The following is a 26500-nucleotide window of genomic DNA, read 5'->3' on the forward strand; positions in this document are numbered from 1 at the left end:
CAACAACCGGATGCGGAAATATAAAAAACGACATACCCCATAAGGCATTTCAATTAACTCACTGTCGACATGCAAGTTTAAAATTATACACATGGAAACATGGCTGTGTTTATGGATTCGAATATTAGCTACACAACCGATAAAAAACGACTTCAGAATGTTATTGCAACAGCAGCGCACCGTAACTATGTTTGATCCTTTTACATTTGCATAATTGTTTAACTAGCACAAACCTTTATGCATAAAGAAGACCATGGCTGCCTGGATAACGTTATGTTAGCTAGTAGCTCACCGTAACTAGCTATGTTTTTATCTTCTCATTTGCAAAACTGTTAAGCTTAACACTAACTTCAGATTCGTCTTTGCTAACGTCTACGCGCTAGTTCATCGCTTGAGGCAACCCTCAATATGTCGTCGTACGATGGACCAGAACTAGCTGAAAGATGTCTTGATTGATTTGCTAATCAAGTACTGTAACGTTTTCATGTTTCAGTTGGATACTCCACAGTTGCCATCAATTATGTGGTTAATTTGCAACAAAAGAAACAGGTAGGCTCGGTGTTCCCTGTTTTATAACTCGCCAAGTCAAGAGAGCTGTCCTCCCCTTTGTTAATAACATTTGTTTGCTTATGTTTACAGGAAATTGGCCAACCAAAATGTGTCTCAGAGCTGTATGATACATTTCCCATAGTGCAGGTAATGTGGAGTAATATTGATGTATAAGGTAATACTTTTTCATGATGATAACTATCACATTTCTCCATGCAGTGGGATAATAACTAAATATATTTTTTTGCACAGGGTAAATCCAGAACAATCAAGGTTTTAAACCGACTGACAGTTGTGGCCTCAGACCCATCACACTTTGAGTCCAATATACACTGTATAAAACATTAGGAACACCTTTTGTAATATTGAGTCGACCTCTTTTGCCCATAGAACAGCCTCAATTCGTCAGAGCATGGACTCTACACAAGGTGTCAAGCGTTCCACAGGAATGATGGCCAATGTTGACTCCAACATTGGCCATTGGCCAACTGACCCTCCGTTACATCATGACGTGTCATGCCGTAACGTACAGCACGCGTAAAGCAACTATTTCTGTCTTACAATCTCTCCACCAGGTGTAGCACTTCTCTCATCGTTTAAAAACAAGAAATGGACAGTGACAGGGTAAGGGGGATACCTAGTAATTTTTTGCGTCGTCACTGTAAGCGATCATTACTCTCAAAAGACAATGTTTACTTCTGAAGATCACTTTAGCACCGCCCTAAAAACCCGATTCAAATTCGACACAAACCTTCAAATAGGTATGTAATGACACATTATATAAACTCTTTATAGTGTTTTATTTACATTTTAGAGGCAATAAGGTGATAAATTGGACAGATCGAGTGAAAAAAGGCCGTTTCCCCACAGGTGATCTCTCCTTCTCACTATCACGCATTAGTTTCGCTTCCCCACCTGCCATTTTTAAAAAGACCCGATGGCGCTCATTGCCTTCTTGAATTATGCAGAAACGGGCAACGTGAAGGTCATGTAATTTATTTTGTTGGAAAGGGGAGAAATTGTGCTTTACTATGGTATTAACATTACAATTGATCTGGAAGTATTATGTTTTTGGGGCGCTAAAATAAGGTCAATTGTACGGACCAAGGCGATGTACAAAAGTGAGTGAGTTTACGTTACTACCATACCCCATTCAAAGGCACTTAAATCTTTTCTTGCCCATACACCCTCTGAATGGCACACATACAATCCATGTCTCAAGGCTTAAAAATCACTTTTTGACCTGTTTCCTTCCATCTACACCAATTTTAAGTGGATTTAACAGGTGACATCAATAAGGGATCATGTCTTTCAGCTGGTCAGTCTGTCATGGAATGAGCAAGTGTTCCTAAGGTTTTGTATACTCTGTGTGCAGTAGAAGTTTAAACATTTGCTGACAGTATTCATATTGCATGATTTTTCAAATAATATCTGTCCCAGAGACCAATTGCAGAGTACAAAGCCTATGACTTAGTGGCTGTCTATCCTAAAACAGAGAAGTTGTTTCGTGTAAGTACATTTTTCAGCATCATTATCCACTACTGACAATGTATGTTAGGATAACCTTCTGCTCATTTTGGTGTTCTACTTGTTTCAATGGGTGGCTTGCATGACATTCGATGTTGACATCCTCTGTGTAGCAGTGACAGAAAAACAGCCCTTCTCCAGTAAATGGGGTAAGTATGTATACATTGCCTTGCAAAAGTATTCACACCCCTTGGTTTACTTCACATTTTGTTTTTACAGTGGGATTAAAATTTGTTTTTTTTTTTGTCAACAATCTACACACAAAGTACTGTCAGTGGAATTATTTTTTATTTTATTTTTTTAGATAAATTCATAACTACAATATAGTCATTGCATCAGTATTCATCACCTTTGTTTTGGCTAGCCTAAATTAGTTCAGGAATAAAAATGTGGTTTAAAAAAATCACAGTTACATGGACTATGTGTGAAATAATAGGGGTTGACATGATTTTTGAATGACTAACCCTTCCTCTGTCCCCCATAAATACATTTGTAATATCCCTCAGTCAAGTATTGAATTTCAAGCACAGATTCAACTACAAAGACCAGGAAGCTTTTCAAAAGCCTCATGAAGAAGGGCACTAAGATTATATTGCAAAGGAATACACTTTTTGGCCTGAATGCAAGGCCTTACGTTTGGGGGAAATCCAACGCATCACTGAGTAACTGCCTCATTTTCAAGCATGGTGGTGGCTGCATCATGTTATGGGTATGCATGACATTGGCAACTATTGGGGAGTTTTTCTAGGATAAAAAGAAACAGGGTGGCGTTATTTTTATTTATTTCTACTTTGCACATTCTTCCATTGCAAAACTACCATTCCAGTATGTTACTTGCTATATTGTATTTACTTTGCCATCATGGCCTTTTTTGCCTTTACCTCCCTTCTCACCTCATTTGCTCACATTGTATATAGACTTGTTTATACTGCATTATTGACTGTATGTTTGTTTTTACTCCATGTGTAACTCTGTGTCGTTTTATCTGTCGAACTGCTTTGCTTTATCTTGGCCAGGTCGCAATTGTAAATGAGAACTTGTTCTCAACTTGCCTACCTGGTTAAATAAAGGTAAAATAAATAAATAAATGGACATGCAAAATCCTAGTGGAAAACCTGGTTCAGTCTACTTTACACCAGAGACTGGGAGTTGAATTTGCCTTTCAGCAGAACTATAACCTACAACACAAGGCCAAATAATGTTCCTGACTGGCCAGTTACAGTTTTGACTTATCTGCTTAAATCTATGGGGAGACATTTAAAATGGCTGTGTAGCCACGATCCCTAACATCTTGACAGAGCTTGAAGAATTATGAAAAGAATAATGGACAAATATTGCACAGTCCAGGTGTGAAAAGTTCTTATAGACTTACCCAAGAAGACACGGCTGTAATCGATGCCAAAAGTGTTTCTAACATGTATGGACTCAGAGGAGCTGAATACTTATGCAACAACTATATTTTAGGTAAATCATATACTAAATATAATTTCTTCCACTTTGACAGAGTATTTTGTGTATCCAAGGGGTCTGAATAGTTTTGCAAGGCACTTGTCGGTATTTGAATTAACAACTAATTTGGTGACTCTCACTTGCGTCTTATTTCTTTTGGTTGGAGTGGATAATTTTTTTTATATACAGTAAAAGTGATGTAACTTATTCTTGTTGAGAGGTGTGTTCTTTGAAATAAGTTACGCACCTGCAATCCGAGACTCCACCTTGAGAAGATACACCATCGCAAATTCCATCAGTCTCTTGGAGATGTGCAAAGGAAAAGTAAACAAATACACCCATCGCGGTTCATTGTTCACCTGTTAATCCACCTGCCATTTTCAAACGGTGTGTGTAACCGCAATGTTTTCTTTCAATTAGAATGTAACTTTGACGAGCGGGGCAGAAAAGGTACGATAGAAATGAGATATTGTCTTACCCTCTTAGATAACAATCACATGAACCTTTAGCACGTTAACATCATCCTGAAATGAACTTTACTAATGTAAATGTGTTTTGTCCCTCCTTGTTCAGTCCCTTGAGTTGAAGGGACCCTACGACATTGGCAACTTGTATCCTTACATTACCTTCTACAGTACTTGATGTAGGCTACTAGAATAGAGTGCAGACTTTAGCAGGTGTGATGAGGCCAACCTGTGTCCGTGCTGTTGTCCTGAATGAGGTCCAGAGGCCTACTTTTTGGCCTGTCCGAAGGAGATGGCAAATCTGCAATCTCCACCAACTGTCGTGTTGTCCACTTACATGGAGGTGAATAGGCTGCTGTTTATTGATCGATCAATTGAATACGTTGGGTCAAATCACAAATGTTATCTTCACTTGGGCTACTCACTGTCCCGTTTGAACCATCTATGGAATGTTATTTTTTTGTAATTTATCAAATAACACAGTCATTAAACCTATATTTACTACATGTTGATCAGTCTCAAAGCAGAATTTGTGGCACAAGGGAACCAATTAATGTACTGTGTTGTCATTCCAGAAACAAGAAAGACTGCCTTGGGTATTGTACACACTATGAAGAAAGAGCAGCCATTGAGAGACAGCCTCAGAGGGCTAAGATTGAGACTGCATAGTAGAAAGTAAAATACTTTTGGATGAATAGAGAATGTGTTTATGTAAATGCCCTTTTATGAATATCTTTGTGTTAATGTGACTGTTTTCTAATTGTCAGTGGTTTATATAGTTTGTCATGGATTAGCAACTATGATGATGCTTGTTCCTTTTAGACAAAGGAATCCAATTCAGATAGCAAAGGCAATGCTGTCTATTTAATACATTTACAGGTAAACATGTAGTGGAAACATTGCAGTTACTTCAGGAAGTGTATTAATACTACACAAGCATTTTCAAATCATGTATTCTCACTGACTACCACAAAACCAGGTTGAAGCCACAGGCTTGCTTTCTGCGGAACAGTATTGTTTTGTGACTATCTTTTTATATTAAAGAGAAATTAAGAATGTATCAATTCAGTCATTTCTTTCTAAACATTTTCCAAACGTTGAACTTTCTCTTTCCCCCCTCATAGTTCATTTGTCAACCTTTAGCATTTCAGACTTCCAATAAGCTGCCTGGGAGCAAATGCAGTTAGCTCAAAGTTCCAGACCAAACTTCTGCTAGTTCACAAAAATTGACTCCGGTCCTTGAAGTCAGCCTAGCGTAAATTAAACCAAAGATGATCTATTGACAAGACAGTCGCGTGATGGGCTTATCTCGCGCGGACAGATTTTGGGCTGAGTAAATCCTCTCCCTTCGCCTCGTCATCTATGATGACACCTTGGAGGCTGTATGTCTTTAATCAACAGATAAATAATCACTTTGACAACTACTCTGCACAAAGGAACTGGGCTATCGTTTGCTGTTATCTACTCATTCTGAGTGAGTTCCGACCTGTATAAAATGCAATTTAATTGAACAGGACTTTACTTGACTTGACAGGAGTTTTTGCATCATCCTTGAAGTTGCTGAGAATCGATTTAGCCCCACTCTGCCACTCCAGAGTGCTATCCAATGCTGACTTTCCCACCTGTGTTGGAGAAAAACAAAGATGTATTTATTATCTCAATAGTAGTTAGTGGTATCTTACAGCAATAACTTTTGACTGATGTTTTCTTGTGATTTGATATTGGATGTATTTCTTCTGATCTCAGATTAAATCTTACTCATCACCACAAGATGGCACCGTGCTCATGGATAAATCCTGTCACCTTTTGCTATCACTAGTATGATTCTCTGACTACATGATGCATGTAAGTTAGTGAAATACTTACACAATTCTTGAGTTTTGGATTGGCTCCATGAAGCAGGAGTAGTTGGATGATTTTGAATCTGTTCAGTCTCACTGCGTCGTGCATGGGAGTGTCTCCTTCCTGTGTAAAATAAACAAAACTATAGTTAAAGACCCATTACATTGGTGTTTCATACTTAGCAATAAGGCCCGGGGAGGTGTGGTATATTACCGATACACCACAGCTAAGGGATGTTCTTATGTACAACACAGAGTGCCTGGATACAGCCCTTACCTGTGGTATATTAGCAATATACCACAAACCTCCAAGGTGCCTTATTGCTATTATAAACTTGTTACCAATGTAATTAGAACAGTACACATTTTTGTGTCATACCCATGGTATACGGTCAGCTATACCACGGCTGTCAGTCAATCAGCATTCATGGCTTGAACCACCCAGTTTAAAATTCTGATTAGATTCTAAGGTATATATATCGGAGCAAATGAATTCCCACACTGAATGAGAATAACTCACCCTGTCTTTGGCATTGACGTCAGCTCCACAGTGGACTAGTTGTTCAGCACATTCATAGTGACCGGTTCTCACTGCAACATGAAGGGGAGTGCTGCGGAGCTAATGAATGAACAAAGTAACATTTACAGATGTAAGATCTTCATTTGATCACCCTGTTGCAGGATAATCTTAGAAATGTCAAACGTGTAGTGTGTTTAAGGTTTAGAGGCTTCTGAAGTTTCTATTTTCCACTTTGACATTTCAGACTTCATTTTCTCTTCTGGAAAATGTATCAACCCCTACAAAAAATGTAAATGAATTATAATCCACATTATTTCCCAGCTGTAACAAACTGGCTCAAATTAAGATCTGTAAGGATAAATCACATTGAACCTAATCTCAGTTCCAGGTTTGTCATGAGAGATTACATTGGCCCTGATGCATTTAGTCATATTTGTGCGTGTTCTGACCCACAGCGGCATGTTAGCTTTGTGTTCTGTAGTCTTACCTTATCCCTGGCAGAGAAGCTGCCGTCTTTGTTGAGCAGCAGTTCTAACACAGACGTGCTTCCTCCTCGACAGGCAGAGTGGACAGCAGTAGCATCCAGCTAAATGAAGGCAACCAATGGGATTATACAAAAATCCACCTTGTTTTTCTCTGTTCCTTTCTCTCATCAACACCAACTGATTTTACAGTAAAGGATCAAAGACTGTGCAGTATATTGTCAAGAGCTTGCCTCCCGTGGACCTGCAGTTATTTTTGAGCTTTTCCATTAAAGTACCTTGTCTTTGTACTCAATTGAAGCTCCAGCCTCCAGTAGCCTCTTCACAACATCCACGTGTCCCTGTGTGCAAGCTCTGTGCAGGCCTGTGCGTCTGAACTGTAAAGGCATAGGAAGGAGGACATTGCATTACAACATACATTACACACGATGACACAGCTGAGCTGACGTGCATTGGCAAACTTCAGCTTGGTCGGTGTTGTCGAAACACTCACATTGTCACAAGCGTTGATATCTCCCGATTTTTCCAGATATCTTTCGATCAATGGCAGTTTGTTCTCCTCGCAGGCCTTGAAGAAATCTTCCTCATTCACATAATAAGGCTGCAAGGAGAGATGGTGATTCAGCTGAATGTAGCCAGGGGCGGACTGTCAGAAATGCCAGATGGGCTAGTCCATTTTTAGCCCAGTGGGCCTGTCTGACTTGTTGGGGGTGGGGGGTTTGCGCAAAATAATAATACTTTCACTAATAATGGGTGCCTCAAGGAAAAAATTGTCCAGTGTGTTATAAATGCCAGGGCCAATTTCTGGTCCCTGTCCACCCCTGAACGTAGCAGTTACTTAGTAGTTATCAGTCTTCTTATGCTGGGTCAAATCTTATTAATTGCCTCTATTCTTAAATCTCAAATTCGATTCTTTATCAATTCAATTCAAGGGGCTTTATTGGCATGAAGTAGATAATATACAAAAGTGAAATAAACAAACAAAAATGAACAGCAAACATTACACTGACAGAAGTTCAGAAAGAATAAAGACATTACAAATGTAATATTATGTATATATACAATGTTGTAACAATGTGCAAATGGTTAAAGTCATCCTACTCAACTACTAGGCCTGTCTTACCACAGTCTCTGGTGGGGGTGGTGGCTTGCGAACTTGTACTCTTTTCGCTCTCTTTCTTGACTTCCTCAGTTGCAGAATATTCTGGAGGTCATCAATTGTCTCTAACCTCAGATGTCCAGATTTGTCTACCTGCAGAATCAAACATTTCAAGTAGAGAGATGCTATACATCTTGCCCTCCCATAAAGTTGCTTCGCAACTGGGGATTTAATACTTGGTACCATGATCTTTATGATTACTCTTTTTGTGCCAAAACTACTGCAGCAAATTCACAGGGTTGCCCAACCAAGTTTCAAACCGCAACCTTATGTCTGTCAATTCAACAAATAAACATACCTCATTAGGGCTGAACCTCTTAACAAGATCGCTGGCATTGCCCTAAGGATGCTTCGATAGTATTCGACTTACATTTAAATTCAAGGGGACATCCGTGTTAGCCAGGCTGTCCTTGTGAGATCGCAGGTCATCTTGTTTCTCCTGGTTAACTGATGTCTCGTATTCTCCCTCTGAATACTCCGCTTCTCCAGGCTCGCATTTTTTGGCGGTAACCTTGAATACAAAACACTGTATTAAGAATATGTGAGCAACTGAGACAATCCTGTATCCTGTGACCCCATGCCCATTGGCATCTGTGATAGAGGGAGTGAGTAGAATACACCCAACAGCAGGTGTAAGAAGGCTTTTCACAGAGAATTTCGGTCTTCATGTGATTATCGTTCTCAAACTGTTACTGTAGAAGTTAATATTCATCTCAGAGTTGTTGAGGTTGCAGCTCAGCGTCATGAACACAGTCCAACATCCGAAATCCTAATTGCAGACTCTAACCCTAAATTCTTTGCTACTGTGGTCATTCTGTGGATCACAATAAAAATCTAGTGGAACGAAAGCAGATAGCTTTCGAAAAATTGCCAGAGGAATTGTTACATACCACTCCACTGTCGGAGCTAGGAACACAAGCATTTCGCTACACCCGCAATAACATCTGCTAAATATGTGTATGTGACGAATAAAATTTGATTTGATTTGAAAAAGACATAAAGACCCACTCTTTGAATACCCATCAGCTCAAATCCCCAGTCAATGGTCAGTGTCAACTGTCTGTGTTCTACGGTTGCAGGCCTCAGTTCAACGTCTTATATATATTTGAAGCTGGCAAGCAATGAGATCATGTTCTAATCCGGGTGTCTCGCCTGGCTCCGCCACAGGGCAAGGTTTCCTGTCACGGCCCGGCTGGCACGTTTGGGAGAAGGAAGGGATGAGCTGAGAAAGCCATGGGACTGAGTCGGATGCCTTTGGCTGCCATCGCCTCTATCAGTCAGTACCAGGAATGGAAGTGAATCCTGAATTGCGGAACCAACTCTATGACTACATGCCGCCATGCACGGTGACCAAAGGCTCCAGTCATGTAATGGCCTTCCACTCCCCCCTCAAACAGTAGTTCCCACCAACAGCTGGCCCCGGGCCCAGTAGCCTCTGCCACATAGAACATACTGTAACTACAACCCTCAGCTACGACACAGACAGAACAGGAAGAGATGACTTAGTAGGGTTACAGCATCCAAACATCTATTTATACAAATCAATGACTTGTGTTCTGTGTTCTACTACCCCGTGACATATTATGTACAGACTGATATGAGTAGTTGTTTGTTTCTCAGTGGGTCTACTGACTGACGGACGGACGGACGGACTGCATTTTCTGTGTCGTTTTTATCGTATTGGATTTCTGTACCATTGCATTACTTACACTGGTCAATAAAATGATTACTACCTGAAACTCACAGGAGGTTGGTGGCACCTTAATTGGGGACAATGGGCTTGTGGTAATGACTGGAGTGGAATAGATGGACTGGTATCAAATAGATGATTTCCATGTGGTTGATACCATTCCATTTGCTCAGTTCCGGCCATTATTATGAGCCGTTCTCCCCTCAGCAGCCTCCTGCCCTTAAACAATTTTTATTGGAGCCGGTGATAAATCAAATTTGATTAGTCACATGCTCCGAATACATCCTTACTGTGAAATGCTTACTTACAAGCCCTTAACCAACATCGCAGATTTAAGAAAATAGAGTTAAGAAAATACTTACTAAATAAACTAAAGTAATAAAAATATATAAGTAACACAATAAAATTACAATAACGAAGCTATATACAGGGGGTACCGGTGCCGAGTCCATGTGAAGGGGGTACAGGTTAGTCGAGGTCATTTGTACATCTTTCTACTGAGTCACATGGATGGGCTACGTGTTTAACAGCTGTCGTATTTTTACAAGCACACACTAATCTGTAGAGCTCAAAATGAACAAGTGAAACATAGCTCATTTTTAATGGTTACACCGGACTAATCCAGCCTGTCACAATTACCTTATTCCCATGTCCAATTGACAAATAGCACCATAAATGTTATCTTTAGCAAAGTGGGTGGCGCAGTATTCAGGCATGCCTTAATTATACTAAGAATATGTCTCAGTGACACAGAACATTAAGATGTAACCATTACATCTACATTTAAAATGTGTCTCTTGCCCTGACATAGAAGAGACTACTTTATTAGGACTTTGACGATGTCTGGAAAGACCATACCAGGGGCTAGCATGCCTCTTAAAGATCATATTCATTCTAAAGGACAAACAGCACTTCATCCTCTTTTTAAAAAAATAGTTGCGATACCTGCTCCCAAAGATACTCTCAGTTTTATTTCTTAAAACGTTGTGCAGTAGGCCTAATAGTTATTTCACTTTTCACTGAAGTGAGATTCCATGATTGGGAACATTTTAGAATCTCCATCTGTTCTTGTTTTGTATCTAAGTGCCTGTTTGATTCACATCGATTGGAACTTGAATAGTCTATCCTGTTGATGTAACACCATGAACTGCACATGTGTTTACAGGGCAGAGGGTGGACATGGTTGCACCTCAATTGCTCTCTGATCAAGTGATCATTAATCCTACCATACATCACAATGAAAACTTTAAATATGTAACACAAACCAATGGGATTACTATTATAATAATAACTTCACAAATATTTGCGCATTATTTGTAGTATAATGAAAACAAGTGCGGATGAAAAAAAAAATTGCCTGGTGAAACCAGCCTGATCTCGGAGTTCACTATTCAATTTGACCAGGCTAGAAAGAAAAACATAAGACCCACAAACACTGAAAGGCAAATATAAAAACATCCAAAAGCTTAAAGATCAACATTCAAGTAGTGCCATGGATATGATCAGTATACATATTTGATTACAGTAGATATTATAATCCATGTTTGTACCAAACCCCTCACAGCTACTGTTGAGAACATTTACAGCAATGCTGGTTGATTTGACAGGCTGTAAAGCAACATTTTGTCATTGTATCATCAACCAACATTGCACATCATTATTGTCAAAGTTTAAGTTGTTTGATTAAGTTGTTTAAGTTGTTTGATTATATGAATACCGTATATTTACATTTTCTGCAGTGGCAGGATCCATGGCCTCAAGTTGTCCCTGCAAGGGTCTCCCTCTACCTGCAAGTATAGTTTCTCAGTTCAGCCCTGTATTGACAGGTGAGGGGGATATGATCTCTTGTGCCGTCAGATCAAAATCTTACTCCTGTGGGGAGGTTGGCCCTCTTGAAAACATTGCTTTACAGCCTGTCTGCTACATCCAGCCAATCACATCCCACCCTCATCACTTACCCCTAACACTGGAACGACCGGGAGATACGTCACTCCTGCTTACCTCCATCCTCATTTGGCAAGTTATGTTTTTTTTTGCATTTCTCATCTTTAATCTCCACTAAGTGTTTTTGTTTATTTTCTTTAATAAATAAAAAAACTGTGTAATAATTTATTTTGTTACAAGAAAAAGTCACTCCTTGAACATGTTTATCTGATGGTAGTTGAAGATGTAAACCGGGCAGGAGTGAGCTATCAACATAAATGGGTGACAGGACATCGACGTACATAAGGACTGAGATACAGTTTCAGAACAACATACAAGTGAACAAGATATTTTCATGTTGTCAAGTTGTAAAAGTGTTGTAAGTCATGAGCCACAGCATTAGTGGAATAACAAGCAAGCAGAACAGAAACAAAACCCTTGACCCGAAAGCAAAAAAAAAAAAAAATATTAAACCTATTTATGCAGGATAGTTTGTTAGGTCTCTTGCTCAGAGACTGCAGCAAACAGAGTAAAGTAGTAAAAAAGTTTTTAAAAAGTTAGCAATTTTATGAATTATTTAAATGAATTATTTTAAAGGTTTGGTTGTTTTTAAATCAATAAAGACTGTGCTCTGTTTTCCAGTTTAAACACGTACAGCATAGTGGTAATGGGATTTAGAATGACAGGGCTGGTTCCCCAGACTCAGATGAAGTCTACTCGACATGGACTAAAAAGCACTTTAAATATAAAATCTCCATTGAAAAAGGTTTTAGTCCAGAAGTAGGTTTTCAGACATGAAAAGTCTGACATTGTCCAATAAATCTTACTTTATCATGAGGTAATGTTCTTTAAAGTCTAGCTGAAGTGGCAATCCTATCTCTGGCATGGTTGGCATACTTTTTGGATAGGGAATGTTGAATAGGACAATAAAACTATAAATAATATGGCAGACATAAAAAGACCACCAGCACAGGGATCAGGGGTGAAGTTCTGCCTCCTTGACCATCTTTCCTCCCCTCAGAGTGTCACGTGGATTCTTGTAAAACTAAATCTGTAATGCAACACAGCTGAAGGGCCAGTCTCTTTGCATATCAATACCTCTCATTCCTTGACCCTTTAACTGGTTATACCATCTGCTCTGTGCCTTTAGAGAGGGCCAGGTATGTCAGATCACCCACCACCCACCTTGAGATAAAACAGAGTTTGTTCCGTGCTATCTTCAGCAAATTTCAGGGACGGTTGAATAAGTAGGGTTGATTGCACATCTTAGAATTCAAACAATGCTTGAGGAAATCACTGAGATTCAGTTTTGTTTGATCTGAGGCACAGCACACATTTTAAATTACTCTGGAGTCTGGACATGTGAATGTGGTTTGATGATGCCATGGAGTTGTGTTGTATGTTGTGTGTAACTTAAGAAATGCATGTTGTTTTAATGGCGCCGGAGAGGATGGCTGCCATTTTATTGGCTCTTAACCAACCATGCTATTTTGTTTGTTTTTTCGAATTGTTTGTAATTTGCTTTGTACATAATGTTGCTGCTAACGTCTCGTATGACCGAAAAGAGCTTTTGGACATCAGAACAGCGATTACTCACCTTAAATTGGACAAATAATTTAATGAGAGGGATGTACTCCAGATACCCAAACAGGCCCTCATCCCGGTCATTTGCAGGAGAAAGAGACAGAAGAGGTATCGCGGAAGGAGATTGGGGTGCCTTGCTGAGGATCCACCGACAAGTGGCTAATCTGCCTTTGCCATCGGTCCTATTGGCCAACGTACAATCGCTGGATAATAAATTGGACAAACTAAAAGCACATATATCCCACCAATGGGACATTAAAAACTATAATATCTTATGTTTCACCAAGTCGTGGCTGAACGACGACATGAATAACATTCAGCTGGTGGGTTATACACTGTATCTGCAGGATAGAACAGCAGCCTTTGGTACGACAATGGGTGACGGTCTATGTATATTTGTAAACAACAGCTGGTGCACGATATCTAAGGAAGTCTCAAAGTTTTGCTCGCCTGAGGTAGAGTATCTCATGATAAACTGTATACCACACTATCTACCAAGAGAGTTTTCATCTGTATTTTTTGTAGTTGTCTACATACCACCACAGACCGATGCTGGCACTAAGACTCAATGAGCTGTATACCAACATAAGCAAACAGGAAAACGCTCATTCAGTGGCCGGGGACTTTAATGCAGGGAAACTTAAATCAATTTGACCTCATTTCTACCAGCATGTTAAATGTGCAACCAGAAGGAAAAAAACAGTAGACCACCTTTACTCCATACACAGTGACACGAGCCTACTAGACGAGCTAAATAACTTCTATGCTTGCTTCGAGGCAAGTAACACTGAAACATGCATGAGAGCATCAGCTGTTCTGGACGACTGTGTGATCATGCTCTCCGCAGCCGATGTGAGTAAGACCTTTAAACAGGTCAACATTGACAAGGCCGCAGGACCAGACGGATTACCAGGATGTGTACTCCAAGCATGCGCTGACCAACTGGAAAGTGTCTTCACTGACATTTTCAGTCTGTAATACCAACATATTTCAAGCAGGCCACCATAGTCCCTGTGCCCAAGAACACTAAGGTAACCTGCCTTTTAAGATGACGCCGAAGAGGATGGCTGACCTTTTACATGACCGTTTTACATGTCCGTAATGAAATGTGCTATTTTGTGTGTTTTTTGCGTTGTTTGTAACTTATTTATTTATTTTGTACCTAATGTTGCTGCTACCGTCTCTTATGACTGAACATAACTTCTGGACATCAGAACTAGGATTACTCACCACGCACTGGAAGAAGCTTTTTCCTTTAAGAGTCCGACGAGAAAGATATACTGCTCTCACCGGGAACAGGCCCAGATCCACGTTATTTGCGTGAAGAAAAGATAGAGTAAAAGAGGACACGGATCGGGCTGCCTTTGAGAATCCGTAGGTGAGCAAGTAAACTCCCATTGCCATCAATTCTACTTTCTAAGATGCAATCATTGGAAAATAAAACTGATGACCTATGATTACGATTATCCTACCAAAGGGACATTAAGAACTGTAATATCTTATGTTTCACCGAGTCATGGCTGAACGACGACACAGATAATATAGAGCTGGAGGGATTTTCAATGCACAGGCAGAACAGAGAAGCTACGTCTGGTAAGACGAGGGGTGGGGGTGTGTGTCTTTTTGTCAATAACAGCTGGTGCGCGATGTAATATTAGACATCGATATGATAAGCTGTACACCACACTATCTACCCAGAGAGTTCTCATCTACAAATCTCACGATTTGTAGCCGTCTATTTACCACCACATACCGATGCTGGAACTAAGACTGCACTCAACCAACTCTATAAGGCCATAAGAAAACATGAAAATACTGACCCAGAAGCGTTGCTCCTAGTGGTCGGGGACATGAATGCAGGCAAACTTAAATCACTTTTACAACATTTTTACCAGGATGTCACATGTGCAACCAGAGGGAAAAAACTCTAGACCACCTTTACTCAACACAGAGATGCATACAAAGCTCTCCCCCGCCCTCCATTTAGCAAATCTGACCATAATTATATCCTCCTGAATCCTGCTTACAAGCAAAAAACGAAAGCAGGAAGTACCAGTGACTCGTTCAATACGGAAGTGGTCAGATGACACGGATGCTACACTAAAGGACTGTTTGCGAGCACAGACTGGAATATGTTCCGGGATTCATCCAATGGCATTGAGGAGTATACCACCTCAGTCATCGGCTTCATCAATAAGTGCATAGACGACGTCGTCCTCACAGTGAGCTTAAGTACATCCGCATTGAGATAAAGGCTAGAGCTGCTGCTTTCAAGGAGCGGGACACTAATCCGGCCTATAAGAAATCCCACTGTGCCCTCGGACGAACCATCAAACAAGCAAAGCATCAATACAAGATTTAGATTGAATACTACTACACCGGCTCTGAAGCTCGTCGGATGTGGCACGGTTGATAACTATTACAGACTACAAACGGATACCCAGACGTGAGCTGCCCATTGACGCGAGCCTACCAGATGAGCTAAATGCCTTTTATACTCGCTTCGAGGCAAGCAACACTGAAGCATACACGAGAGCACCAGCTGTTCTGAATGACTGTGTGATAACGCTCTCAGTAGCCGATGTGAGCAAGACCTTTAAACAGGTCAACATTCACAAAGCCGCAGGGATTTGAGTACACGTGGATTACCAGGATGTGTACTCAAAGCATGTGCAGACCAACTGGCATGTGTCTTCACTGACATTTTCAATCTCTCCCTGACTGAGTCTGTAATACCTACATGTTTCAATCAGACCACCATAGTCCCTGTGCCCAAGGAAGCGAAGGTAACCTGCCTAAATGATTACAGACCCGTAGCACTCATGGCGGTAGCCATGAAGTGCTTTGAAAGGCTGGTCATGGTTCTCATCAACAGCATCCTCCTGGATACCCTAGACCCACTCCAATTTGCATACTGCCCCAACAGATCAACAGCTGATGCAATCTCAATCACACTCCACACTGCCCTTTCCCACCTGGACAAAAGGAACACCTATGTGAGAATGCTGTTAATTGACTAGAGCTCAGCGTCCAACACCATAGTGCTCACGAAGCTCATCACTAAGCTAAGGACCCTGGGACAAAACACCTCCCTCTGCAAACTGGATCCTGGACTTCCTGATGGGCCGCCACCAGGTGGTGAGGGTAGGTAGCAACACGTCTGCCATGCTGATCCTCAACACTGGGGCCCCTCAGGGATGTGTACTTAGTTCCCTTCTGTACTCCCTGTTCACACACGACTGCGGGGCCACGCACGACTCCAACACCATCATTAAGTTTGCTGACAACACAACCGTGGTAGACCTGAACACCGACAAAGATGAGACAGCCTATAGGGAGGAGGTCAGAGAACTGGCAGTGTGGTGTCCTCTCTCTCGGAGGACCTGAGCCCTAGGACCATGCCCCAGGACTACCTGACATGATGACTCCTTGCTGTCCCCAGTCCACCTGGCCATGCTGCTGTTCCAGTTTCAACTGACCTGAGCCCTAGGACCATGCCCCAGGACTACCTGACATGATGACTCCTTGCTGTCCCCAGTCCACCTGGCCATGCTGCTGCTCCAGTTTCAACTTCCACCTGACTGTGCTGCTGCTCCAGTTTCAACTGTTCTGCCTTATTATTATTCGACCATGCTGGTCATTTATGAACATTTGAACATCTTGGCCATGTTCTGTTATAATCTCCACCCGGCACAGCCAGAAGAGGACTGGCCACCCCCGTCTGGGAGCGTAGCCTAGTGGTTAGAGCGTTGGACTATTAACCGGAAGGTTGAGAGTTCAAACCCCTGAGCTGACAAGGTACAAATCTGTCGTTCTGCCCCTGAACAGGCAGTTAACCCACTGTTCCCAGGCCGTCATTGAAAATAAGAATGTGTTCTTAACTGACTTGCCTGGTTAAATAAAGGTCTTCCTAGGTTTTGGCCTTTCTAGGGAGTTTTTCCTAGCCACCGTGCTTCTACACCTGCATTGCTTGCTTTTTGGGGTTTTAGGCTGGGTTTCTGTACAGCACTTTGAGATATCAGCTGATGTACGAAGGGCTATATAAATAAATTTGATTTGATTTGATTTGATTTGGTGCCAGGGCAACAACCTCTCCCTCAATGTGAGCAAGACAAAGGAGATGATCATGGACTACAGGAAAAGGTGGGCCGAACAGACCCCCTTTAACATCAGCGGGGCTGTAGTGGAACGGGTCGAGAATTTCAAGTTCCTTGGTGTCCATATCACCAACAAACTATCATGGTCTAAACACACCAAGACAGTCGTGAAGATGGTACGACAAAACCTATTCCCCCTCAGGAAACTGAAAAGATTTGTCATGGGTCCTCAGATTCTCAAAAGGTTCTACAGCTGCACCATCGAGAGCATCCTGACGGGTTGCATCACTGCCTGGTATGGCAACTGCTCGGCCTCCGACCGCAAGGCACTACAGAAAGTAGTGGGTATTGCCCAGTACATCACTAGGGCCAAGCTTCCTGCCATCCAGGACCTCTATACCAGGCGGTGTCAGAGGAAGGCCCCAAAATTGTCAACGACTCCAGCCACCCTAGTCATAGAGTGTTCTCTCTGCTATCGCACGGCAAGCGGTACCCCGAGCGCCAAGTCTAGGTCCAAGAGGCATCTAAACAGCTTCTACCTCCAAGCCATAAGGCTCCTGAACATCTAATCAAATGGCTACCCAGACTATTTGCACTGCCCCCCCCCCACCCCTCCTTTACGTTGCTGCTACTCTCTGTTATTTATGCATAGTCACTTTAATAACTCAACCATATTACCTCAACTACCTCGACTAACCGGTGCCCCCACACATTGACTCTGTACCGGTACCCCCTGTATATAGCCTCCACATTGACTCTGTACCGGTACCCCCTGTATATAGCCTCCACATTGACTCTGTACTGGTACCCCCTGTATATAGCCTCCACATTGACTCTGTACTGGTACCCCCTGTATATAGCCTCCACATTGACTCTGTACCGGTACCCCCTGTATATAGCCTCCACATTGACTCTGTACCGGTACCCCCTGTATAAAGCCTCCACATTGACTCTGTACTGGTACCCCCTGTATATAGCCTCCACATTGACTCTGTACCGGTACCCCCTGTATATAGCCTCCACATAGACTCTGTACTGGTACCCCCTGTATATAGCCTCCACATAGACTCTGTACCGGTACCCCCCTGTATATAGCCTCCACATTGACTCTGTACCGGTACCCCCTGTATATAGCCTCCACATAGACTCTGTACCGGTACCCCCTGTATATAGCCTCCACATTGACTCTGTACCGGTACCCCCTGTATATAGCCTCCACATTGACTCTGTACCGGTACCCCCTGTATATAGCCTCCACATTGACTCTGTACCGGTACCCCCTGTATATAGCCTCCACATAGACTCTGTACCGGTACCCCCTGTATATAGTCTCCACATTGACTCTGTACCGGTACCCCCTGTATATAGCCTCCACATTGACTCTGTACCGGTACCCCCTGTATATAGTCTCCACATTGACTCTGTACCGGTACCCCCTGTATATAACCTCCACATTGACTCTGTACCGGTACCCCCTGTATATAGCCTCCACATTGACTCTGTACCGGTACCCCCTGTATATAGCCTCCACATTGACTCTGTACCGGTACCCCCTGTATATAGCCTCCACATTGACTCTGTACCGGTACCCCCTGTATAGCCTCCACATTGACTCTGTACCGGTACCCCCTGTATATAGCCTCCACATGACTCTGTACCGGTACCCCCTGTATATAGCCTCCACATTGACTCTGTACCGGTACCCCCTGTATATAGCCTCCACATTGACTCTGTACCGGTACCCCCTGTATATAGTCTCCACATTGACTCTGTACCGGTACCCCCTGTATATAGCCTCCACATTGACTCTGTACCGGTACCCCCTGTATATAGCCTCCACATTGACTCTGTACCGGTACCCCCTGTATATAGCCTCCACATTGACTCTGTACCGGTACCCCCTGTATATAGCCTCCACATTGACTCTGTACCGGTACCCCCTGTATATAGCCTCCACATTGACTCTGTACCGGTACCCCCTGTATATAGCCTCCACATTGACTCTGTAACTGGTACCCCCTGTATATAGCCTCCACATTGACTCTGTACCGGTACCCCCTGTATATAGCCTCCACATTGACTCTGTACCGGTACCCCCTGTATATAGCCTCCACATTGACTCTGTACCGGTACCCCCCTGTATATAGCCTCCACATTGACTCTGTACCGGTACCCCCTGTATATAGCCTCCACATTGACTCTGTACCGGTACCCCTGTATAGCCTCCACATTGACTCTACCGGTACCCCCGTATAGCCTCCACATTGACTCTGTACCGGTACCCCCTGTATATAGCCTCCACATTGACTCTGTACCGGTACCCCCTGTATATAGCCTCCACATTGACTCTGTACCGGTACCCCCTGTATATAGCCTCCACATTGACTCTGTACCGGTACCCCTGTATATAGCCTCCACATTGACTCTGTACCGGTACCCCCTGTATATAGCCTCCACATGACTCTGTACCGGTACCCCCCTGTATATAGCCTCCACATTGACTCTGTACCGGTACCCCCTGTATATAGCCTCCACATTGACTCTGTACCGGTACCCCCTGTATATAGCCTCCACATTGACTCTGTACCGGTACCCCCTGTATATAGCCTCCACATTGACTCTGTACCGGTACCCCCTGTATATAGCCTCCACATTGACTCTGTACCGGTACCCCCTGTATATAGCCTCCACATTGACTCTGTACCGGTACCCCCTGTATATAGCCTCCACATTGACTCTGTACCGGTACCCCCTGTATATAGCCTCCACATTGACTCTGTACCGGTACCCCTGTATATAGCCTCCACATTGACTCTGTACCGGTACCCCCTGTATATAGCCTCCACATTGACTCTGTACCGGTACCCCCTGTATATAGTCTCCACATTGACTCTGTACCGGTACCCCCTGTATATAGTCTCCACATTGACTCTGTACCGGTACCCCCTGTATATAGCCTCCACATTGACTCTGTACCGGTATCCCCTGTATATAGCCTCCACATTGACTCTGTACCGGTACCCCCTGTATATAGCCTCCACATTGACTCTGTACAGGTACCCCCTGTATATAGCCTCCACATTGACTCTGTACAGGTACCCCCTGTATATAGCCTCCACATTGACTCTGTACAGGTACCCCCTGTATATAGCCTCCACATTGACTCTGTACAGGTACCCCCTGTATATAGCCTCCACATTGACTCTGTACCGGTACCCCCTGTATATAGCCTCCACATTGACTCTGTACCGGTACCCCCTGTATATAGCCTCCACATTGACTCTGTACCGGTACCCCCTGTATATAGTCTCCACATTGACTCTGGACCGGTACCCCCTGTATATAGCCTCCACATTGACTCTGTACCGGTACCCCCTGTATATAGCCTCCACATTGACTCTGTACCGGTACCCCCTGTATATAGCCTCCACATTGACTCTGTACCGGTACCCCCTGTATATAGCCTCCACATTGACTCTGTACCGGTACCCCCTGTATATAGCCTCCACATTGACTCTGTACCGGTACCCCCTGTATATAGCCTCGTTATTGTTATTTTATTGCTGCTGTTTAATTATTTCTTACTTTTTGAAAAATAAAAGTGTGGGGGAATTTTTCTTAAAACTGCATTTTTGGTTAAGGGCTAAGGGCTTGTAAGTAAGCATTTCACTGTAAGGTGTATGTGACAAATTTGATTTGATTTGTGTGTAACTTAAGGCATGCATTGTGTCAAAGAGAGTGGGTGAGAATCATGTGACCCTAGACTGCTGCGCTGTGTAAAGACAGCAACACACAGAGGAAATATGCAGAACACCCTGTGTGTGTGTGTGTGTGTGTGTGTGAAATAGAGGGTTATGCATGCAATACTGTAGAAGCAGCAGGTTATGCCTGTCAAATGTGATGGAAAGACTCGCACTCATGTCAAATATTGCCACATCACATGGGGATGGGTTTTTTTATATATTTTTTTTAACCTTTATTTAACCAGGCAAGTCAGTTAGGAACACATTCTTATTTTCAATGACGGCCTGGGAACAGTGGGTTAACTGTCTGTTCATGGGCAGAATGACAGATTTGTACCTTGTCAGCTCGGGGGTTTGAACTCGCAACCTTCCGGTTACTAGTCCAACGCTCTAACCACTAGGCTACGCTGCCGCCCCTAGAGGGTAAGTGTGGACAGTTATAGATGTGTCAAGAGGTGTAGTCACATGAGATAGAAAATCATTTGGTGATATAAAGTAATACAGGACCAGCCACAACTAATTGTCACTCAGTAATTTAAAGAAAATAACAAATGTGCATATTATGTAATTTACTGTTTGACTTACCATAAAAACACCATTCGCCTCCTCAAACTCTTCCTCCTCCTCATCAAACAGGGACAGGGTGTCCCAGAGGGCAGGCAGGTTAATCACAGAAATGTCGGATCCTAGATAAAAAGGACACATAACTCGTTAAAATGAAGATTATTGTTAGGAATCCTGGGAGGGAGACATTTTCCAGGTGGCCATTTGGTATTTGGTTGTTGGGAAAAAAAACAATGGAAAAAAAACATTGTCAATGCAGCCAGCCAATTACCTTGCAAAAATGCAAAGCCTCACAAGTGTGGTTGATCTCTCTTTGGTCAAGGTGTTGTTGCATACTATCTAATGATCATGGACTATCTTCCTATGTGAAGCTTTCATAATATACCCTAACAGAATGGAGATGTTTATGTGTGTCCTCTTACATGACATGGTAACTAAACAAGCAGGCCAGACGTGCTGAATGCGCAATGGACAGGAATGTGAGGCAATCTACTGGGTATACCACGTCATTCCAACGTGGAAAAGTGGGTAATATTTGGTTGAGACGTTGATCAATGAGTTTTCAACCTTTATTCACCCACTCAAAAAGAAGTTTGTTGAATTCCCATTGTGTTATCACTAAGCTTTCAACCATCCAAAAGCACAACCAAATTCCTACAGAAAAACTATGTAAGATTTTTGGTTTAGTTCTCTTCTAAATGTTTTATCACGTCGCTATCATCCATTTAAAAGCACAACAAAGTTCAAACAGGAATACAATGTCAGATATGTTGTATGTATACGACAATATAGCATGTTATCACTGTGCGTCATCTAATAGCACAACCAAATTACCTGGATTATAGCTAAACTCCGGCGCAGACAGAGATGGCCGCCTCGCTTCGCGTTCCTAGAAAACTATGCAGTTTTTTGTTTTTTTACGTGTTATTTCTTACATTAGTACCCCAGGTCATCTTAGGTTTCATTACATACAGTCGAGAAGAACTACTGAATATAAGATCAGCATCAACTCACCATCAGTACGACCAAGAATATGTTTTTCGCGACGCAGATCCTGTGTTCTGCCTTACAAACAGGACAACGGAGTGGATTCCATGCAGCGACCCAAAAAAACGACTCAGAAAAAGAGGGAAACGAGGCGGTCTTCTGGTCAGACTCCGGAGACGGGCACACCGTGCACCACTCCCTAGCATTCTTCTTGCCAATGTCCAGTCTCTTGACAACAAGGTTGATGAAATCCGAGCAAGGGTAGCATTCCAGAGGGACATCAGAGACTGCAACGTTCTTTGCTTCACGGAAACATGGCTCACTGGAGAGACGCTATCCGAGGCGGTGCAGCCAACGGGTTTCTCCACGCATCGCGCCGACAGAAACAAACATCTTTCTGGTAAGAAGAGGGGCGGGGGCGTATGCCTTATGGCTAACGTGACATGGTGTGATGAAAGAAACATACAGGAACTCAAATCCTTCTGTTCACCTGATTTAGAATTCCTCACAATCAAATGTAGACCGCATTATCTACCAAGAGAATTCTCTTTGATTATAATCACAGCCGTATATATCCCCCCCCAAGCAGACACATCGATGGCTCTGAACTAACTTTATTTAACTCTCTGCAAACTGGAAACGATTTATCCGGAGGCTGCATTCATTGTAGCTGGGGATTTTAACAAGGCTAATCTGAAAACAAGACTCCCTAAATTTTATCAGCATATCAATTGCGCAACCAGGGGTGGAAAGACCTTGGATCATTGTTACTCTAACTTCCGCAACGCATATAAGGCCCTGCCCCGCCCCCCTTTCGGAAAAGCTGACCAAGACTCCATTTTGTTGATCCCTGCCTACAGACAGAAACTAAAACAAGAGGCTCCACGCTGAGGTCTGTCCAACGCTGGTCCGACCAAGCTGACTCCACACTCCAAGACTGCTTCCATCATGTGGACTGGGACATGTTTCGTATTGCGTCAGATAACAATATTGACGAATACGCTGATTCGGTGTGCGAGTTCATTAGAACGTGCATTGAAGATGTCGTTCCCATAGCAACGATTAAAACATTCCCTAACCAGAAACCGTGGATTGATGGCAGCATTCGTGTGGAACTGAAAGCGCGAACCACTGCTTTTAATCAGGGCAAGGTGTCTGGTAACATGACCGAATACAAACAGTGCAGCTATTCCCTCCGCAAGGCTATCAAACAAGCTAAGCGTCAGTACAGAGACAAAGTAGAATCTCAATTCAACGGCTCAGACACAAGAGGCATGTGGCAGGGTCTACAGTCAATCACGGACTACAGGAAGAAATCCAGCCCAGTCACGGACCAGGATGTCTTGCTCCCAGGCAGACTAAATAACTTTTTTGCCCGCTTTGAGGACAATACAGTGCCACTGACACGGCCTGCAACGAAAACATGCGGTCTCTCCTTCACTGCAGCCGAGGTGAGTAAAACATTTAAACGTGTTAACCCTCGCAAGGCTGCAGGCCCAGACGGCATCCCCAGCCGCGCCCTCAGAGCATGCGCAGACCAGCTGGCCGGTGTGTTTACGGACAAATTCAATCAATCCCTCTACCAGTCTGCTGTTCCCACATGCTTCAAGAGGGCCACCATTGTTCCTGTTCCCAAGAAAGCTAAGGTAACTGAGCTAAACGACTACTGCCCCGTAGCACTCACATCCGTCATCATGAAGTGCTTTGAGAGACTAGTCAAGGACCATATCACCTCCACCCTACCTGACACCCTAGACCCACTCCAATTTGCTTACCGCCCAAATAGGTCCACAGACGATGCAATCTCAACCACACTGCACACTGCCCTAACCCATCTGGACAAGAGGAATACCTATGTGAGAATGCTGTTCATCGACTACAGCTCGGCATTCAACACCATAGTACCCTCCAAGCTCGTCATCAAGCTCGAGACCCTGGGTCTCGACCCCGCCCTGTGCAACTGGGTACTGGACTTCCTGACGGGCCGCCCCCCAGGTGGTGAGGGTAGGCAACAACATCTCCTCCCTGCTGATCCTCAACACTGGGGCCCCACAAGGGTGCGTTCTGAGCCCTCTCCTGTACTCCCTGTTCACCCACGACTGCGTGGCCACGCACGCCTCCAACTCAATCATCAAGTTTGCGGATGACACAACAGTGGTAGGCTTGATTACCAACAACGACGAGACGGCCTACAGGGAGGAGGTGAGGGCGCTCGGAGTGTGGTGTCAGGAAAATAACCTCACACTCAACGTCAACAAAACTAAGTAGATGATTGTGGACTTCAGGAGACAGCAGAGGGAACACCCCCCTATCCACATCGATGGAACAGTAGTGGAGAGGGTAGCAAGTTTTATGTTCCTCGGCATACACATCACAGACAAACTGAATTGGTCCACTCACACAGACAGCATCGTGAAGAAGGCGCAGCAGCGCTTCTTCAACCTCAGGAGGCTGAAGAAATTCGGCTTGTCACCAAAAGCACTCACAAACTTCTACAGATGCACAATCGAGAGCATCCTGTCGGGCTGTATCACCGCCTGGTACGGCAACTGCTCCGCCCTCAACCGTAAGGCTCTCCAGAGGGTAGTGAGGTCTGCACAACGCATCACCGGGGGCAAACTACCTGCCCTCCAGGACACCTACACCACCCAATGTTACAGGAAGGCCATAAAGATCATCAAGGACATCAACCACCCGAGCCACTGCCTGTTCACCCCGCTATCATCCAGAAGGCGAGGTCAGTACAGGTGCATCAAAGCTGGGACCGAGAGACTGAAAAACAGCTTCTATCTCAAGGCCATCAGACTGTTAAACAGCCACCACTAACATTGAGTGGCTGCTGCCAACACACTGACAATGACACTGACTCAACTCCAGCCACTTTAATAATGGGACTTGATAGGAAATGATGTAAATATATCACTAGCCACTTTAAACAATGCTACCTTATATAATGTTACTTACCCTACATTATTCATCTCATATGCATACGTATATACTGTACTCTATATCATCGACTGCATCCTTATGTAATACATGTATCACTAGTCACTTTAACTATGCCACTTTGTTTACATACTCATCTCATATGTATATACTGTACTCGATATCATCTACTGTATCTTGCCTATGCTGCTCTGTACCATCACTCATTCATATATCCTTATGTACATATTCTTTATCCCCTTACACTGTGTATAAGACAGTAGTTTTGGAATTGTTAGTTAGATTACTTGTTGGTTATTACTGCATTGTCGGAACTAGAAGCACAAGCATTTCGCTACACTCGCATTAACATCTGCTAACCATGTGTATGTGACAAATACAATTTGATTGATTGATTTGATTGATTGATTTGATTGATTAAAAGTACATTGTGCAAATTACTAATTCTGTACGAGATTCTGCACAGATTATTATACTGTGGCAATATTATATCTCCACAGACCTGCGACCTTTGCATGATGTCTTGAATATGCACACTTTTTATGATTACATAAGAAGACATTTATAGTTAGTTACCTCAAAATGTCTATATATTAATAATGATTGATATGTTGGGTTCACGTCTCCATCTCAACCAAAAATCTAAATTAAAGAATAGGACTAAATCAAATCAAACTTTATTGAAAGTGCATTTAAAGTTTGATTTGTTTTAGGCCTATTCTTTAACTTGGAATTAAAGCCAGACTAAGTAAGTGGCACAGATGGAACTATCTTAACAGAAAATATACAGTTGGAAGTCGGCAGTGGCGGTTCTGGGGGGGGGGGGGGGGCAGTGCCCCTGTGACAACAATTTTGGACCCCCTTGTGGCCCCCCTAAATGTGGAGTATGAAATCATTTTTACATAACATCATTTTTGCTATCTTTCTTTTTTTTTACATCGGTTATTAGACAGTGGCAACGATGATGATTATGAA

The 26500-nt window shown here is 43.0% G+C and overlaps 1 protein-coding gene and 1 non-coding gene across 4 annotated transcripts; one reads left to right on the forward strand and one right to left on the reverse strand.

The window, feature by feature from the left end:
* Positions 1 to 56: 56 nt before the first annotated feature.
* LOC109865577 (uncharacterized) lies at positions 57 to 5049 on the forward strand. 2 transcript variants are annotated; one of them, XR_004204475.1, is made up of 3 exons: positions 57 to 549; positions 640 to 4332; positions 4565 to 5049. It is a non-coding gene; the product is annotated as an uncharacterized LOC109865577 (transcript). The 2 variants fall into 2 exon arrangements; XR_004204474.1 differs by having other exon boundaries at positions 640 to 5049.
* Positions 4826 to 11568, reverse strand: LOC109865576 (ankyrin repeat domain-containing protein 1). 2 transcript variants are annotated; one of them, XM_020453864.2, is made up of 9 exons: positions 11410 to 11568; positions 8362 to 8502; positions 7956 to 8084; positions 7326 to 7433; positions 7111 to 7209; positions 6838 to 6936; positions 6351 to 6449; positions 5856 to 5954; positions 4826 to 5611 (listed from the first exon to the last, which is right to left on the reverse strand). In XM_020453864.2, exons 1-9 carry the CDS (start codon positions 11431 to 11433, stop codon positions 5492 to 5494), a joined length of 918 nt encoding a protein of 305 aa, XP_020309453.1. In that variant the 5' UTR covers positions 11434 to 11568; the 3' UTR covers positions 4826 to 5491. The 2 variants fall into 2 exon arrangements, with proteins under 2 accessions (XP_020309453.1, XP_020309455.1); XM_020453866.2 differs by lacking the exon at positions 11410 to 11568 and adding an exon at positions 9000 to 9105.
* Positions 11569 to 26500: the final 14932 nt, after the last annotated feature.

This window comes from Oncorhynchus kisutch, linkage group LG20 (assembly GCF_002021735.2).
Source record: "Oncorhynchus kisutch isolate 150728-3 linkage group LG20, Okis_V2, whole genome shotgun sequence".
Taxonomy (NCBI): Eukaryota; Metazoa; Chordata; class Actinopteri; order Salmoniformes; family Salmonidae; genus Oncorhynchus; species Oncorhynchus kisutch.

Excerpts from the sequence above, each read along its gene's own strand:
- LOC109865576 (XM_020453864.2), bottom strand. The coding sequence starts at position 11,433 with ATGGATCCTGCCACTGCAGAAAAT. Across the intron at positions 8,085-8,361 it reads ATGTCCCCTTGAATTTAAAT|GTAGACAAATCTGGACATCT; the intron begins GTAAGTCGAATA and ends TTGATTCTGCAG. Across the intron at positions 5,612-5,855 it reads ATCCAAAACTCAAGAATTGT|GTGGGAAAGTCAGCATTGGA; the intron begins GTAAGTATTTCA and ends TCTCCAACACAG.